This window comes from Silurus meridionalis, chromosome 2 (assembly GCF_014805685.1).
Source record: "Silurus meridionalis isolate SWU-2019-XX chromosome 2, ASM1480568v1, whole genome shotgun sequence".
Lineage (NCBI taxonomy): Eukaryota > Metazoa > Chordata > Actinopteri > Siluriformes > Siluridae > Silurus > Silurus meridionalis.
The window spans coordinates 32,026,132-32,043,631 of NC_060885.1; the positions used below are offsets into that span (position 1 = coordinate 32,026,132).

General features: G+C 40.7%; 1 protein-coding gene across 6 annotated transcripts in view; it reads right to left on the minus strand.

Annotated features, from left to right (window-relative positions):
* The window catches only part of macrod2 (mono-ADP ribosylhydrolase 2), a 618,133-nt gene that overhangs the window by 394,039 nt on the left and 206,594 nt on the right, over positions 1-17,500 (minus strand). For all 6 annotated transcript variants that reach the window (XM_046875066.1, XM_046875089.1, XM_046875058.1 and 3 more), the window contains exon 5: positions 6,419-6,535. In XM_046875066.1, coding sequence (XP_046731022.1) covers positions 6,419-6,535 — 117 coding nt within the window. The remainder of the gene's footprint in view (positions 1-6,418; positions 6,536-17,500) is intronic.

A 17,500-nucleotide genomic window follows, 5' to 3' on the forward strand; every position in this document is an offset into this window, starting at 1 on the left:
ATCTTTTGTGGCTGAATAAATCTCCTCAAACCTCCACAAAATCTCATGGAACATCTTCCCAGAAGAGTGGAGATTACTGTAACTAAATGTTAATGGAATAAATGTGGAATAGGATGTTCACAAAGCACATGAATTAAATGGTCAGGTGTCCACATACTCAGTAAAGTACAGCTCCAGAAGAAGTGGAACAGATATATTTACACACTCGTGCTGAACACACAGAGCAGCGGCGGACAAATCACTCGCCTGAGCACCTGGGATAAGCAAATTGTATTTCTTCACTACTTCCTATTGACTTTCTCTGAAAAAAAACCAAATCTCCTTCCACTTCTGCTTCATTCCACTGAAAACACTAGCCGATACTGCAAATATCTTTAGCTGCAATGTAAGCAGAACTCCAGAGCTCATAATTGAAACGTTGGGCGTCGCCGTGCTGAATATTTCTCAAGGAAGCGAACGTGCCGCATTAGAGACGCTCTCAGAAGATGATCGAAGACTGCGGTCGGGTTATAAATCTTCGACTAACACAATTGCAGGATCTGTCCAATCCTGTGTACTGTTCTGAGCTATACTATATTTATACCGTGTGCAAAGTAACTATTGCTAAAGTAACCCTGAGATCTTTAAATTGCATTCCAACATGACTGTGTAATTTTATCAGTGGAGGCAAGCAGGGGATGACCAAACGAACCATAAACACCAATCAATTATCAATCTTCTGAACCTTTCAGGAAAATCAGGGAGATACAACCACTCTTTTCACATGAAAGCCACTCCTCCAATCCCTCCTCCTCCTCCTCCTTCTCCTTCTTCTCATGTCCCGAAAAGCATTCCTCAGGGATGCTTACAATCCCAATGTAACTATTCATTCACTAAAGGCCTAAAAGCAAAACAACCTTTTTTGTGTACGCAGAGACATTAAAAATCCCATGTTTTCCACACTTCATCCATTCACTAAATCTCAAACAACGTAAACTATATGGACACCAATTGGGACCATGAACGTCCAGGAAACCCCTGGGAGATTGTCAGCTTGATATATATCGATATAAAATACACACTTATTTCAAAACCTCTTGTTGTATCATGTTGTGCAAAAATCAATGTGGTATTTATGTGTCTGAGTTTTAACCCTGTTCTGTCTTTCTGGTGGAACTTCATAAGTTTGGAGGAAATCCTTCTATGGAGAGATGTATGCCAGCGTAAAGAGGTAAAAAGCGGTATTCCAGGGATCAATATTCCTAATCAGATCCAGTAATCAAATTCACACCCTATACGAGCAAATGTATTGGACACCTGACTTTTCAAGCCAAACCGTACAAAGACGGAGACACACAATTGACGTCTTTGGATGCGGTAACATTAAATCCATTCACTCGAACTAGGAGACTCAAACCTGTTCCAACATCACAATGCACCTGTGCACAAAGCCAGCTCCATGAAGATCTGCTTTTCATGCTTTGTGGAAAATCTTAAATGACCTGCTATCAAGCTCTGACCTCAAAACTATTGAACGTGATGAATGTGAACGCTGATCGCACCCCAGATCTCCTCACCATCTCAACTACATCGTACCTGACTTTACTAACACGTATTCTTGTGATAGAAGAGTATCTGTGAGAGTGAAAGGAAAAGTTTATAGGACTGTGGTGAGACCTGAGATGTTGTATGGATTAGAGACAGTGGCATTGAGTAAAAGACAGGAGGTGGAGCTGGAGGTAGCAGAGCTGAAGATGTTGAGGTTTTCGTTGGGAGTGACGACGATGGACAGGATTAGAAACGAGTTTATTAGAGGGACAGCACATGTAGGACGTTTTGGAGACAAAGCGAGGGAGGTGAGATTGAGATGGTTTGGACATGTGCAGAGGAGGGACATGGGGTATATCAGTAGGAGAATGCTGAGGATGGAGCCACCAGGAAGGAGGAAAAGAGGAAGACCAAGGAGGAGGTTTATGGATGTGGTGATGGAAGACATGCAGGTAGTTGTTTTGAAAGAGACAGATGTAGAGGACAGAGGGGGCAGCGCCCCCTAATGGGAGAAGCCAAAAGAAGAAGAAGAAGCAGAAGGATTCTGAGGTTATTATAAGAGCAAATTGAACTAAATGTGGAAAAAAAGAAGCACGTACAAATCTTATAGTGAGATGTTCTCCATCTTAAATAATGCAAGATGTTACTTATAATTGTCGAACGTCTTGCATTTGCAAAAGCGCCACTACAAATGGACAAACATGCATCTCTAATACAATTAGCCATGTTTTTGGTGTAATAAAACACAAAATCTGGTGAAACATCTTCCCAGAAGAGTGGAGAATATTAATAAGGACTGGGATGTTCAAAAAGCAACACATTGAATGTTATGGCAGCTTTCATTCTCCTGAAGTGCATATTTATAAAAGGCATTGCAACTCTAAAGCCCTGAAGGAAACCTTCACTACTCCGTGGTGTGACGGTTAAATAATTCATCAATCTGCACTCGCGTTGTCTTCCTGAAGTTTTACGGGACTGATTACGAGCGCTTAAAAAAAAGGGGGTTCGGTTCAAATGGCATCAGCGTACATTAATAATTCATTAGCAGTTTTTGAATATGAACCTCGTCCTTGTGTCATGGGGGGAAAAAATATTTACCGCTCGATCGATACGTGGAAATTTGTGTTAGACTTTATTATAAATTTGTTGTATTCGTAATTAAAAAAGGAATAAAACAATGCAATAAATATCATTCAAAATATCTCTTCACACACAAAAAAACAAAAACTAAACGTTAAATAGCTTCCAGGTATTATTCCGGGGCATTTAGACGTCATGACGTGACGCTGGGGGAACGTGCTCCGACACGTAATTACATTCAATTTTTGATAAAAATGAGGACGAATTTTAGTAATGTGTGCCACATGTGAAGCACTCTCACTGGGGTTTGTCATTCGGTCCTGTGATTCAAATATTTATAAAGTTTAGGGTGGGTTAAAATGATGAGCGCCCGCTTAAAAATAATAGCACCCAATTTTCTTGTCTTTACCCAAAAAAAAAAAAAAAAGGAGGGGGTATTGAGAGAAATTCCTGGATTGTATGTGTTTCTGTGGAACAAGCTTGATTTGTGTAGAGAAGACTATCTGATTTTACACTCCGGTTGGCCGTTCGCTTTTCAAGTCCGATTAATCCGAGTGAAATCAACCTACTAACCTTGACAGAAAGGAATGAACGCCTGATGCAAAACCCCTCTACTGAACCCCCCCTCCTTCAATTTCATTGCTGAATTTCATCGTTTCCAAGGCAGCTCTATGTCAATGGGACGAATAACATTTTAATCGCAGTTACTCAAGCAGAAAGATCTCTCGACAGTCCGGAAGGGGAAGCACGAGAAAGGGCAACACCCAGGAGATGGTCTTGTATTGATCATCACTACAACATACTTCTCTGTAAAACATAATTAAGTTCGGACCGACTCCGGATCATTAAATTTCCCAAGAAGATGAAGACGACACACGAAGCATCCTGGAAGATCCGTCTTCCTGTTTATTCTTTCGACGGGGGAAAAAAAAGACGCTCCGTAAATAAAACTTCATGCAAGTCGCGGCATATCGAGAAGCTCTTAAAGCAAAAGTAATTCAATTTCGGACCGCACTAATGCCGGAGGCTTTTTCAGGCCAACTGAAAGAAGATGGGGATGCAAAGGGGGGGGGAAGAAAGAGGGGTGAGAAATAGTATTATTTTGTATCCAAGGGTTAGGATTATGATAGGGTTGAGAATGAGAAGAAATAGAGAGAAAGAGATGGAGGAAACTAAAGCCATTTTAACATCGTAGATTTATGACTTCGCGAGGACATGAACGGTAAACGGACCGTACGTCTCGTATACGCGACACTCTCGGGCTAGCAACATAATGCGCCATTTACAGATGTCGGCAGAAGGTAAACAAGAACCTGTGCTTTTTTCACACGACGATACATCTGACCGACCTCATCATGAGATAAACACGTGCTTTATTATGCATCGTGGAGCTTGCATAACCATGGCAACAGCTGCAGGGTTTTTTTTTGCCTATGTGCGGTTCTTTGTGCATTTTCTATGCTTTCATTGTCCGTTAAAATAACGTGTCTCGCCGGCGTATGAAAGAAACACAGATGGAAATCATTCTCTGTGGTGTTTAATGGGGAAAAAATTTAAGTATTGTACACGCATCAAGAGGATGTTCTTCTGGGATTTTTACGTGTCTTTTTTGGCAAAAGAGCGAATGAAAAGTATTTATCAATTTGAAGATTTTTTTTTTTTTTTTTTATGTGTTGATGTGCCATGACACGGACTACGCTTTGCTAACTTCGACTGGTCTGCTTTGCCTCTGGAATCGTTCTACCTGTGGACATTAATACATTATTAGCTGTGGACCATTTCTGAAAAAAAAAAAACTTTCACTGAAAGCTGGGTAAAAAAAAATCATACTCTCATACTGAGAAATAAAGACACCCAGTACAATATGTCCATGACCACAAGAGGAATGGAGGGATTAATAGACAGGCGATTGAATGGCCAGACAGGCATCTGAAGAAAAGCATAGAAAAAAGGTGGATGAGTGGATGGATTGATAGATAGATAGATGGATGAATGGATGGATAAAGAGTGGGTGGGTGGATGGATGGGTGGGTAGCTTAGTGGATGGATGGACTGTGTGGTGTTTGGACAAATAGGTGGATGGATGGATGAATGGATGGATGGATGGATGGATGGATGGATGGATGGATAGAAGGATGGAAGGATGGATGTATAAAGTAGGGGTGAGTGGGTGTTTGGATGGGTAAGAAAATAGATAGACTGGTTGGTGTTATAGGTTGGTGGATGAGTAATGTAGGGAAAAGAGACAGATGGATGAATAAATAAGTGTATGCATGGATTTAGATGAGAAAATGGGCAGTAATTACAGTAGATGCATCAATCCAGGCAAACGACTACAGTGGATGGCAGGCAGGCTGAATGGATGGATGGATGGATAGATGGATGGATGGATGGATGGATGGATGGATGGATGGAGACTGGATGGGTGGTTGTATGGGTGGGTAAGTGGGTAAGATGGCTGGTGTTTGTATAGACAGATTGGAGGATAAGTGATGGAGGGAAAACTGACAAACGGATGGGAAGATGAGTGAATGCATGGGTTTAAATGAGAATCTAGGCAATGATTACAGTGGATGGATGGATGGATGGATGGATGGATGGATGGATGGATGGATGGATGGATAAATTAACTTCTGGACTAGCTGTAGGAACCACTGCAAGAAATCCCTCCAACTGCAGCAATGCATTTTAAATCTCTGGATACTTTTTATTTTGACATTCAGTTAGACAGAAAATACAACAAAATGATACTCGTAGCAGAGCTGTGCCAGGCAGAACTAAGAGAGAGAAAGAGAGAGAGAGATGACAAATATCCAATGCTCATACCGACAATGAAAACAATAACTGAAGAACAATGATGGCGGGAGGAGCAAAATGAAAACTGCTTTCTCTTGGAAGGCCAGATGAGGCTTCTAAGGGCTCAAGAGACCAGCCTGGGAACTTGCTTTCACTCAGAGTGTGTAATACTGACTAATGAAAGACAACAGACACTCTCACTCACATACACACACACACACACACACACACACACACACACACACACACACACACATACACAAACACACACAAAACACACACACACACACACACACACACACACACACACACACACACACAATCCTGGTTTGTATATAAAAATGTGCTGGCTGGATTGCCTCAAGGTTTCTTTGCTAACATTACACATAATTCGATTGTTGTTGCTCACAATATAAGATCAAACGAGAGCACGGAAATCGGCAGGAGAATCGTATTCGTTCTGTGATTCTGCCTGATACTGAAAGCAAGCTGCGAAAAATATATAAGGTCTGATGTATGCGTCTGATAACTACGTGTTATTTTTTTAACCCATAGCTTCTAACGTCGATTCTTGGATACTATAAACCAGTCCCTGTCCAAACACAGCGTCCTCCTTCCGCCATGGATATGATCAGTTACATGTCTCTCTCAACAAAAACAAGCACCGATTACATAAATCACGAACGAAACATCATTTCATCGCTCCTTTAATATCTGCATGAGTACAGATGGCCCTTTCAGAAAGTCGTACGACAGCAAGCCATCATCATCATCATCATATAATAATAATCCTAATAATACAACGCCATTAATCAGTGCAGGAATGTTCAGGACAAAAAAACCTCAGATGGCAGAAGCTTAAAGAATCATTAATTAATGGAGCGATGATGTTTTTGGTTAATTGGTCGCCAACAAAACACGTCTACGCGGCGTACGGGCCCGAGCAGAGCCGTAGTGGTGAATGGGCTGTGGTGTGGATTCCTTGAGTAAATAAGGTTGACAGAAGGGTACTTACATTTGGCAGGAAGGTCATAGCCGCAGGTGATCTTGGCTTTGCCCGTCTCGCAGCCATTTAGTGAGTGGCACTCTTCATACAGGTAATGTCCCGCAGCTCGGTGTATGCAGCCATCCACTGCGAAAGAAACAAACATACTCTTTAATAGGGCTGAAATTACATAACCGCTTCAAACACTAATTACAATTTCTAACAGCCTGCACATGGCAATTCAGGAAAGAAGGTTGGGATACGTTAAAACAGGGGTACCACATTTTCTTCTGTGAGGGCCACATCAATTTTCCTTTCTTCAACCAGGGGCAGAAAATGACATGGGCCCAAGTGACTAATAGTATTATTGCAGAGATTTAATTCAATTTAATGATTTTAAATGTATTTATTATGCCTACTTTTCAAGAGCCAATTAAAAGAGCATTATTACTATCATAATGACGTTTATTCATATTCACTGCTATTGAAATGAAAACATTTACTTTCTTACGAATATGGATGGTGCATGAATCGATCAAATATTTAGGCTACATAAAAAAAAAAAAAAGTCGACCAATAGTGGATTCTACCGATACTGATATCAAGGTTAAATCATACTTTCTGATAACCGATAAATCAACCCATAGTTTTTAAAATAGATACTAGATAAAAAAAACAAACAGAACCTTACATGTAAAATATTACAACATATAAATGATCTGCTAAAAGAAAACATATGAATATATTCATTAATAAATATAATTATATAATTAATAGTTTATAAATATTAAAGGTAATAGGTTATTATTGAATACAGATATGATCTGGCATTGTTCAGAGGGCCATTCCAAATTTGTGGGCGCCGGGTCGTAGTGAGTCCCCTGCGACTACAATGAAATACCCCTCGTTTGCAGGTGTGGTTGAGATCACGTGCTATTTTTTGTGAGACTCAATAAGGATGGTTTCTATGCGATCACTTCAAAAAAGCAATTATCAAAACCAGCCTAACAATATGAAATGAAGTCGGCATCTCCGATATCTCCGCAGAGGTGATGGGGTTAGAAAGCAAAAAGGATTCCATTCCTCCAGCTAACCCTCCTTCTTCTTTTCCTCCTCCTCCTGTGTCTGCACTAACTTCGTATCTTCAAAAGCCCACAGTCCCTGCTGATTTATGTATCTACACATCCACTCTGTTCTTCTTAAAAGGAGTTCATGTGGAGAACGCTTCGCCTTGGCGCATCCGGTGCACCCTTTCCACTCGAAGGCCTCGGAAAATTCTAACAAACGCATTATCATCATTATCGCGGACCTGGCTTACATTCGAGGAAGACAGTGGCGAATAGATATCGGCTGAGGAATGGCAACATCAGATGGCGTCAGATATCACAACCAGACAGGGCTGCTAATACAGAACTGGGTAAGAGGAATAAAATGTAATGTTCCACTTCAGCCCCTCTCTCAATGGGTTGGCAAATGTGAACGAACAGCCTTGAAGTGGCGTGAAGGCAAACAAACTATCATAGTGCCAAGATGTTTTTTTTCAATTCCCGCACAAATATTCGAAACAAGAGTGGATAACAGCTGGAGGGGAAAAGCTACTGTGGTCATTTATGTTTAATGTACTGGAGCGCACCAACTGGACGGAGGTTCTGATGGATTCTGAGAAAAAGGCGATAATAAGAAAAAACACCGTTCTGACAGACTGACAATTAAGCAGACTTTAAGCTACAGTATCTGTTAAAACACTAAACAAAATGGCATATTTTTTTTCACACAGTTGCAAGTCAAATACATCCCAAAGTCTGTGAGCATTAAATATAACAAGATGCTGGCTGTCAGACTTGTTTGATGTTCTGCCAGGCCAATAAAGCAATCGTTTTCTTTCTCCTGCTACTTTAAAAGCCTTTCTGTTTTCAAGACAACAGCAACACCAAGAGTCTGTGGCCATAACCCACCAGGGGGGGCAACTAAGATGCTTGTGTGGTCTCTCATCATCAAAAGATTGGACTACTGCAACTCACACCTGGCAGGTCTTCCCCTGAGCACCATCCAACCCTGCGAGTGATCCAGGATGCAATTTCGCCAAGTTCTCTCACATCACTCCTGGCTTTCTCTAGCTACCTGCATTCTCATTCAAAACACCAACGCTTGCCTACAAAGCGAAAAACAGACCTCCAAGGGCACCCATCAAACCCTGCTCTGCAACACACACACACACTAGGATGGCTCGACTCATTCCACCAATCCTCGAGGTAAAACAAAGCTATGCATCAAGATTCCTCTGTACAGGCACTCAGGTGAAGGAATGAACTTTCCCTGGATATCTAAACTGTCTGAAAAAGAATACTAGTAAAGAAAAATAATTCTTGAACTGTTTGCAATCAGCTATGATTTAATACATTTAGAATTAGAACAAAATTTTTTTAATGCGGTTTACTGTATACAGGGAACACAAAGGTTTAATACTATAAGTAGATAAAACAGTTCAGTGGGGCTCTGGTGAGCAAACTGACCTAGGAAGTAAATGCAAGGTTTATGAGATCTAATGAATGAATCATTTCTAGGAGGTGGTATCAAAAGGTTTCGAGCGTTCCTGCCACTTCTGGAACGTGTCCTGGAAGTCTTCATTTCAAATCGTGTCAAGCATCTTCTGTGATCCGCACTGGATTTTCGCAATGTTTAAAAACGCTAACCTTTCAGCCGCATCAGAGTTTGAGAATGGGGAAGGAAGCCAGCAGGAGCCAAATCTGGCGAGCAGGGTGTACATGAGATCATGCGGGCAGTGCTCCGCCGATCATCATGCACGAGTTGCTGAATGGTTTCAACATTTTCGGAGGTTGAGCTCATTGAAGGTCTTCCTGATCTCTCGTGGTCGTCCAGTGATGTTTAAGTGGCACTTAAAACACCTCAAACGACTCGTTGCAGCACCGCCGTATGTCAAACGTCCTTTATGTCAAACGCCTCCGTGTCAGATTTGCCCAGTTCCACACTGAATTTCATGTTTGCTTGCCGTCCATGATAAAACCGCAGACGTGGTAATGCACGTGGTCAGAATAGCAACAGTTAGCACCGTTAGTCTCAAAACTGTATGATATTACCTTAAATTCTCTAAAATACAACACATCTCAGAAAAACAAAGCCCATCTAACAAAGTTTTCACTTTCACCACCAATGTTGCGGGTTATGGCTTAAAAACTCACAATTGAAAATAGTACATCAATTATTATTTCATATATCCTCAGTCGCATGTAGTATTTTAACTTTTTATTAAAAATCCTTGGTTTAAAAAAAAGTCTACAAGACATTAAAAACAAGAACATTGTGTAAGGCTATGTGTTATAAAATATGCCTTGCTAATCGAATGGATTCATCCCCACCGGCTAACATGATAACACGAAGATATCCACGTGCATGCCGACGTATTTAAAACTGTAAAAACATTTTCCTTGTTATCTTTGGTTCCAGGCGTGTTTATTCCCAGTGTATATTTTTTTATAATGAACACGCTATGCCTTTCTTTACAATGTACGCATGATGGCCAAACCACGTTTGCTCATTTAACGCTCATTTTAAAAAGCATCAATGCCAGTGAAAATAATGGAAGCCAATGGATCTGGGCAGGACTACAACCATTTCTTACCCAACAAAGCTGTTAACTCTCAAGATTTCCATGCGAGGCCCAGCGAAAACATATGAGTAGAATTAACGGCGAGGGAAAAAAGTGTGAAGCGGATCTTCAAAAAGTTTCGCTGAAGGGAAATGCAACAGGTGAAAGTTTCCTGTCGTACCATAGAAATATGTATTGATATTTGTATGACATTTCATATATATATTATATTATTATATGGATTATGGATGCTGTATTTATTTATATACAACATAACATTGGAGCTAGACTGCTCTCAAACCGAGAAAAGAATTCTATTAAGAACCTTATAATATTATTAATATAATTAAGAACTGATATTAAGAATCATGTGAATTAAAAGCAGTATATTTTTAGAGGAAATGCACTGCGAGATATATACGTTAAACAAAAGATCTATTTTCCACTAAATATTTCCTCAGGATACACACACACACACACACACACACGACTCACAAGACATGCTGGCAACAGATCGAATGATTGATAGATTCAATTCAGTCGTTGCCAACGCTAAGATAATCATTCAGCATGTTTATTACCGACTGCTCACAAGTCAAAAAACTAGCAAACAATATTCCAGTTGCCTAATGGCAGCCGGATGTGTTATGCCTCTGCATTCCAGATACCCTGATACCAGATGTCCACTTGTTTCTGTCTATTTCATACACTAACGTTCATCTTCACATACACAGTATGTAAAAAAGTTGGTAGACGCCCGACTATAATATTCTTATATACTATTTTTACCTCCCGTTCCACATTTAGTCCCCGTTTGCCATTGTAACAACCGGCACTCTTCTGGAAATATGTTCCACTAGATTTTGTAGAGATAAAGTTACTGTTGCACGTGTGGAGACCTGAGAACCATTCAACCCAAAGGAGGTTTTACAGCTCTATAGCGGGAGATCTTTCACTCCAACCCATGTAAACCATATCTTCATGGAGCTGGATTTGTGCACAGGTGCACTGCCATGTCTTTTACATCAAATGAATGGAAAATTTCATGCTACAGCATCTCAAGGCATTTTATACAATGGTGTGCTTCAAATTGTGTGGTAAAAGTTTGCTTCCAGATGCTGAAAAAGTCAGGAATTCCAATACTTTTGTCCATATATGTGATGCCTACGCGCCTTTTTTAAAATAACAAATTCCTTTTAAAGCTCTAACAAAAACCTCAGGGTACCACAAAAATTTCTCAGAAATCTACAGACAAACTTATACATGCTTTTATTACTGCTTTATCTCTGTAAAGCTGCTTTGAGACAAAGTCTATTGTTGAAAGCGCTTTACAAATAAAAATGAAGAAGAAGATGAAAAGGCATAGGCAAAATGCCTTAGGGTACCACAATAACGTCTCACAAACTAGCACAGAACTAATAAAGAACCTTTCTCTCTTCGCTATGTCTCTTGGATTGTGTTCAGCTTGGATTCCAAAGTCATTTGGGGGAAAGTTTCTTGTATTCAGAGTTGGGTTATGCACCTGTGTGGATTGGGCAAATTAACTTGTGTGTAATTTACAGCCTGACTTGCAGATGCGCCAGACAATCTAAACATCTAGGATTCATAATATAATCTAAGTAATGTAAATGTTTCCCTTCACACCGATCAAAAATGTGTAAAAACGCATGGTCCGTAACACTGATGTGTCATGGAGTGGAGGCGTCTAATTACTTCACCTCCTTCCTTCAAGACTGCCATTTTTTCAAAGAAGTCGCTGATGTTCTAACGCTCCAGCTACAGTAAGTAAATGTGCCCAAGGATCACGAAGGGCTGCTTTCATCTCGCAATGTAATTTACTCCATATCTTATTATATCTGAACATAAATATTCATTAAAGGTCAGTGTAGTCTACTAATAGTAATGCTTTAAATTCATATCACACACATTCCTCCATGGTGATAAACTGGAGTCACACCAGAACACTTTTACTCAGACTTCTATTATTTTGACGGAGATTCGTCACGTTCAAGGCCTTTTACTTTTTGCTACGAATTGATACGCAACATCAATATACATTCAATTCTCTGAAAACCTACAGGATCTGGATTCCCAGCGTTCATGTTTGGAAAAGTCTGAACATGTTTGATTCCTTCATCCCCCCCTTCGTCTCACTGCAAACTGCAGACGAGGAAGCCATTTCAGAACGAAGAGTTGAACACGTTTCGCACGGTTTTTATACGCGGCTGGAAAAGACGTTGTCTGTGTTACATGATTTTAACCCGGAGATAACGTTCAAAAAGTGATGAACTGCAAGCTTGAGTTTTACATCATGTAGACCTTCTTATAAATCATGCATCAGAACTATAAAAAAATGCAATAATACATCAAACAAATAAACCGACGCTCAGTGTGTGTGTGTGTGTGTGTGTGTGTGTGTGTGTGTGTGTGTGGTCTGATTGCTAACATCAATGGACATTGGAGTTTCCGAGCAGGATTTAATTTAAAGACGAAGCCAAAACAGGAAGCACTTGTTTTTTTTTGTTTTTGTTTTTTTTTACTAAATGGTAGTGTACAAGGCTGAGCTTAAACCAGAGTGCTTAAGTGGATCAGCATCCATAAGTACTTTGCAGTAATTCTGTCTGGGCTAAAACGCCTCCAACAGGTGCTGAGTGAACTTTCCTACTCCAAAAAAATGCATGAAAAGGCGATGGCAAATGCCACAGGGTACCACAATAATGTCTCACAAACTAGCACAGGGCTAATGAAAAACAGGCCTCTATTCTGCTATGCGCCTTGGATTGTGTTCAGCTTGAATTCAAAAGTTATTTAGGGGAAGTTCTTTGTATTCAGAGTTGAGTTCTGCACCTGATCAAATGCATTTGCTGAGTAGATTGTATGTCATTTACACCTGTAAATTGTACTTAAGTGAAAAAACATTGCAGATGCTGTAAAAAGCTTCCAACAGATGCTGTGTGAACTTTTTCCTACATCAGAAAACACAAACTTAGACAACATCTAGGGACAAACTTACAATTATAAGGAACAAACGTATAGATTCTTTAATTATTGTTTTATCTCTGTTGAGCTGCTTTGAGACAATGTTTATTGTTAAAAGCACTAGAAATAAAAATGAAGGAGAAGATGAGGAAAAGGCAAAATGCCTTAGGGTACCACAATAATGTCTCACATCCTAGCACAGGACTAATAAAGAACACAAATTATCTTTAAATTGTGTCCAAAATGGGAGTTTTTACTGAAAATCTGGTTTAATTTAACAATATGGCTGCCGTCCTATTTTATTAGGCAGCGTATAAAATAGCACTTGATCCAGCGCATCCTGGTGTTTTGCATTTCGTTTTTTTGGGTTGCCATGTCCACACTAATACGCCTTAATTTGAAAACGCATATTTCAGAAGTTTTAGCCTTCCGTCCACACCGAGACTGTTTTTTTTCAGTCAATGAAGTGAAGCTTTTGGAAAACGTTCTGCACTTGCGTCACAGTGTGGACTGTGAAAACGGAGGCTTTCGAAAACATTTTAGGTCGTTGCCGATATGTTTCAAAGAGCTGGAAAACAAATAAACGGCAGGCGTAAACAAAAAGTCGAGGTGTCTTACGTTTTGCTCATGCACAGTACAGGGACGTAAGCGTTTTTTTCTCAGACGTCACTCCATATGGGTAACTCTTGTGCAACTTCTAAACAGTGCCTAAGTGCCGTACTCTGTGAATTTAAAGCTCTCCTCTAATGCTGATCCTTCATACACAATTCTATAAGTGATCAATTGGACACCCACTTACAACCTTCACACATTTATAATCACAGTAACTATTTATATGCAGTACATAAAAGAAAAAAAAAACAACAACAGCAAAGACGTAACATTATCCCAAAGTAAAGAGTGTGACTGGTTGTGAAATGACCATCTGTCATCAAACAATAAAGTTTGCAATATTTCCCTGTAGGATATTAGTATCAGGACTGTCGAGTTCCCTGGAGACTAATAACTGTAGCTGAGAAACTGTCAGTGCACACTACAGGGATATATTAAAAATGATTCTTGAGCCATAACCAGACTGATATTAATTCTCTGCATACTGGCTACCCCTGGAAATAATGACTGAGTGGGTTGCTTGATGGCTTCTGCGCCATTACTTCAAAGTGACACCGGTTTAATCAGACTCCATTTGAATGCGCCACATTTGGAGATAGCCTTCGCGAAAGGATGACTGGCAGCTCGGCAGTGCACTCGGCGTGCCTGAGCAGAGGCATCAAAATAGGAATTCGCAGATCTCTAAAGACAGGCAATCTAAAAAACGCTTTAGGTGCTAATGCTAGACTCTTCGGGCGGTTCAATACGGTAATCTCTCAATCCGATCCCTCGGTCACCTCAGCAGGTGTATGCAGAGATGAATTCAGATATGAAAGTGCAAAGCATTCGGCTTACGTAATGAGAGCAAGTGGCAAGCTTTGGGGGCACCGCCGCAGCTGACGCACAACTTAAACGCAACGACGCACGAGCCAAAACAATGTAACCGACAAGAATCAATAAAACAGCACAGCCACCCGAGGGGAATTCACCAGGACTGAGAAATATGGGCCTCCCTAGCGACTGAAACGATTTCTGCTCATAACAAATGAATTAACAATACCGAAAGCAGGTCTCAGCCTTGGTGGCAGCAGAAGCATGACCCAGATGCGAGACGGGCTGTCAATTTATTTTCTAATCTAAGAGGGATTTAAGGAGAAATTCCCTGCTGATTGCGATGCTAAAGATGAGAGTGCGAAGTTGTGGAGGCGACGCCTGATCCTCATTAACTAAATGTGGCGTTTATTGTCGCCTTGGAGAGCCGAACGTGTCACATAAATCTGCTCTCAGCAGGGACCAAACCGGCATGCCAACAGCCTCAGGGGTGGGGGAAAAGTTTCTGTGCAAGATGACGTGCTGATCTACCTTCATATCTACCTTCACTCGTTATACATACTTCTATGGGATACGCAAATCTGGGGAATTCTCTTGAGTAAATATAGTAAATTACAGTAAAACGATCTCAAAACCTGCCAATGATCCCCAGTAAAAGATCAACAACCATGTTATGCACAGCGGTGTAAAGTATTTGAGTAAATAATGTACTACGTTACTGTACTTAAATCTTTTTTGGCTACTAGTTTAATGAGTATCATAGATATAAACTTTCTTTCGGCTTCTCCCATTAGGGGTCGCCACAGCGGACCATCGGCATGTTTGATTTGGCACGTTTTTACGCTGGATGCCCTTCCTAACGCAACACTCCCCATTTATCCGGGCTTGGGACCGGCACTAAGGCTTGTGCAACCCTAATGGCTGGGGTTGGTTCCCTGACCGGGGATCGAACCCGGGCCGCAGTGGTGAGAGCGCTGCATCCTAACCACTAGACCACCAGGGAACCTAATGAGTATCATAGATATAAGCAACTTTTACTCTCGACTTAACTACATTTATGGTTCAATGCATGTACTTTTTTTGATGTATATTAAAAACACAATGATGTTACCAATTACATTTTGCACCTCTGTTTACAGATGACCCTAAGGCTCCACACTCCCCTACCCACATCTGCTGCCTGGGAGTGACTGCTTTTTACCACTGCTAGTTTTCAGTCCAAAAAGAGTTCGAATCAATTCCAAAATCGTTCGACCACCTTTTGTTGTATATCAAATGCGCATGGTCAGTATAGCACCAGTTAGCACCATTAGTCCGAAACCTTTAGATATCACCTCATACATATCTATTCTAGCGTCTATACTGACCCGGGCTGTTTGTGAAATATTGCTGTTAACTCCTTATATATTTTAGTCCCTTATCGTGCGACTGCTTGGGATGCGCTCCTAAATGTGACAGTGGATTCATTCATTTTAAGTTCTTTAGTCACCTTTCAGTCTGACACTAACGAAAGCAGCTCGGGTTTCCGAAAGGAATACGTCTGAATGCAGCTGAGAAAATGCTCGAGGCGAGGCAAGAGCGCAGCGCGATGAAGTGAAGGAAAAGAATTTGTGACGATAAGAAGGAATAAGAGATGGAACAGACCTTTCTTTCTTTTTTTTTCCTCCCTCAAAGCACATCATCCTATTTTCTCCTCTTCCTGCACCTATTAGAATGGCCCGATTAGACATAGTGAGCAGTGGAGTAACCTTGGCATGGTGAGGATGGTGCCATCTCCTGCAGGCATTCTAACCAGCCACTAAAGCTGCATGAACCTTTCCCTTTTTCTCATCGAGCCTCCATTCTCTCTTTTCTTCTCTCGCTCGTCTTTTTTTTCCCGCCTCCCTTTCTGAAACAGAAGAAGTCTTGCTCCGCTTTCATTACGATACCCTGCCTTTCAAAAATGGTGTCAGGCACAATTTTCCCTCCCTAATTATTTTGCGTCCCTGGTGAGGTTTGGAGATCAGGCCTGGGGGGAAGAGCTGCCATGAAGAGCACAGAGGGGTGGGTTAGGGTGGGCTGGGTGAGAAACAAGGCCTGGAAATACGAAATTGGCCTGGATGAACTGATTATGTACAAAGGCGCTGCGCTAGCATGCTAATCTGTCAGACGGACTTAGCGTCACGGCGGTGGTATCGCAGGTATGGCGGTAAGAGGAAAAAGAAATCGCAGTGCGCTTCCAGATTCCGTGCCCTGACGAATTTGGCACTAGTTAGCAACCGCATCCCCTCGGTTTCCCAGCCCCTGTGATTTACCACACAATTTTCAACCCAGCTAATTGCACTGAAGGAGATAATGGCATGAATTAAGCCCTAATCAAGTGCCAATCAGGCATTCTCAGTGCTCTAAATGTCAGATATTACACGTCTCATCCCCTGTCGCTAAGGAATTGCAATGGAAAAAAGGAAAACAGGATAGACGGATGATTATTAGCACACTTGCTCGAAGCTAGCAAAATGCGTCTCGTCTAAGCTCTTTGTCCTTGTTACACTGACGTTTCCAGCTTGCACATTATTTGCTAATACATTGGGCGGATGTCATTCGGTATCAGAAGAATCCAAAGAAGACTTCAGCAAATAAATTTTTCCGAATCTGGAAGAAGTACGCAAACCATGAAGAATTTCACTCGGGAAATACGACTCCAGTAAAATTGTCCCTTTAAACTTTCCCTTAAGTAAAAGTACAAACGTGTTTGCCTTCAATTGTACTTAAGTATCCAAAGTAATATAAAATTGTATTGCTATAATGTTTCTATTATCGTTATTATCATTATCTTTGCTTAATCAAATGAAAAGACTCTAATGTGACTCCCAGCATGCTGATCTATTAATAGAATGATATCAGAGTCAAACACTGATTAATATCTATTACAATGATCATGAGCCCAAAACCTTCTTTTCAACTACTTTAAAAAAAAAAAAAAACACACAAATAAGGTCAACGTGTGATGCGAGTTCGCGTCAGAAGTTTTTTCCATCATTTATTTCTCTCTAAATCTTCTGCTTGTTGATGAATTGATGCTGAACTGTATGTTAGTAGATACACCAAGTGCTAATCAACACAAG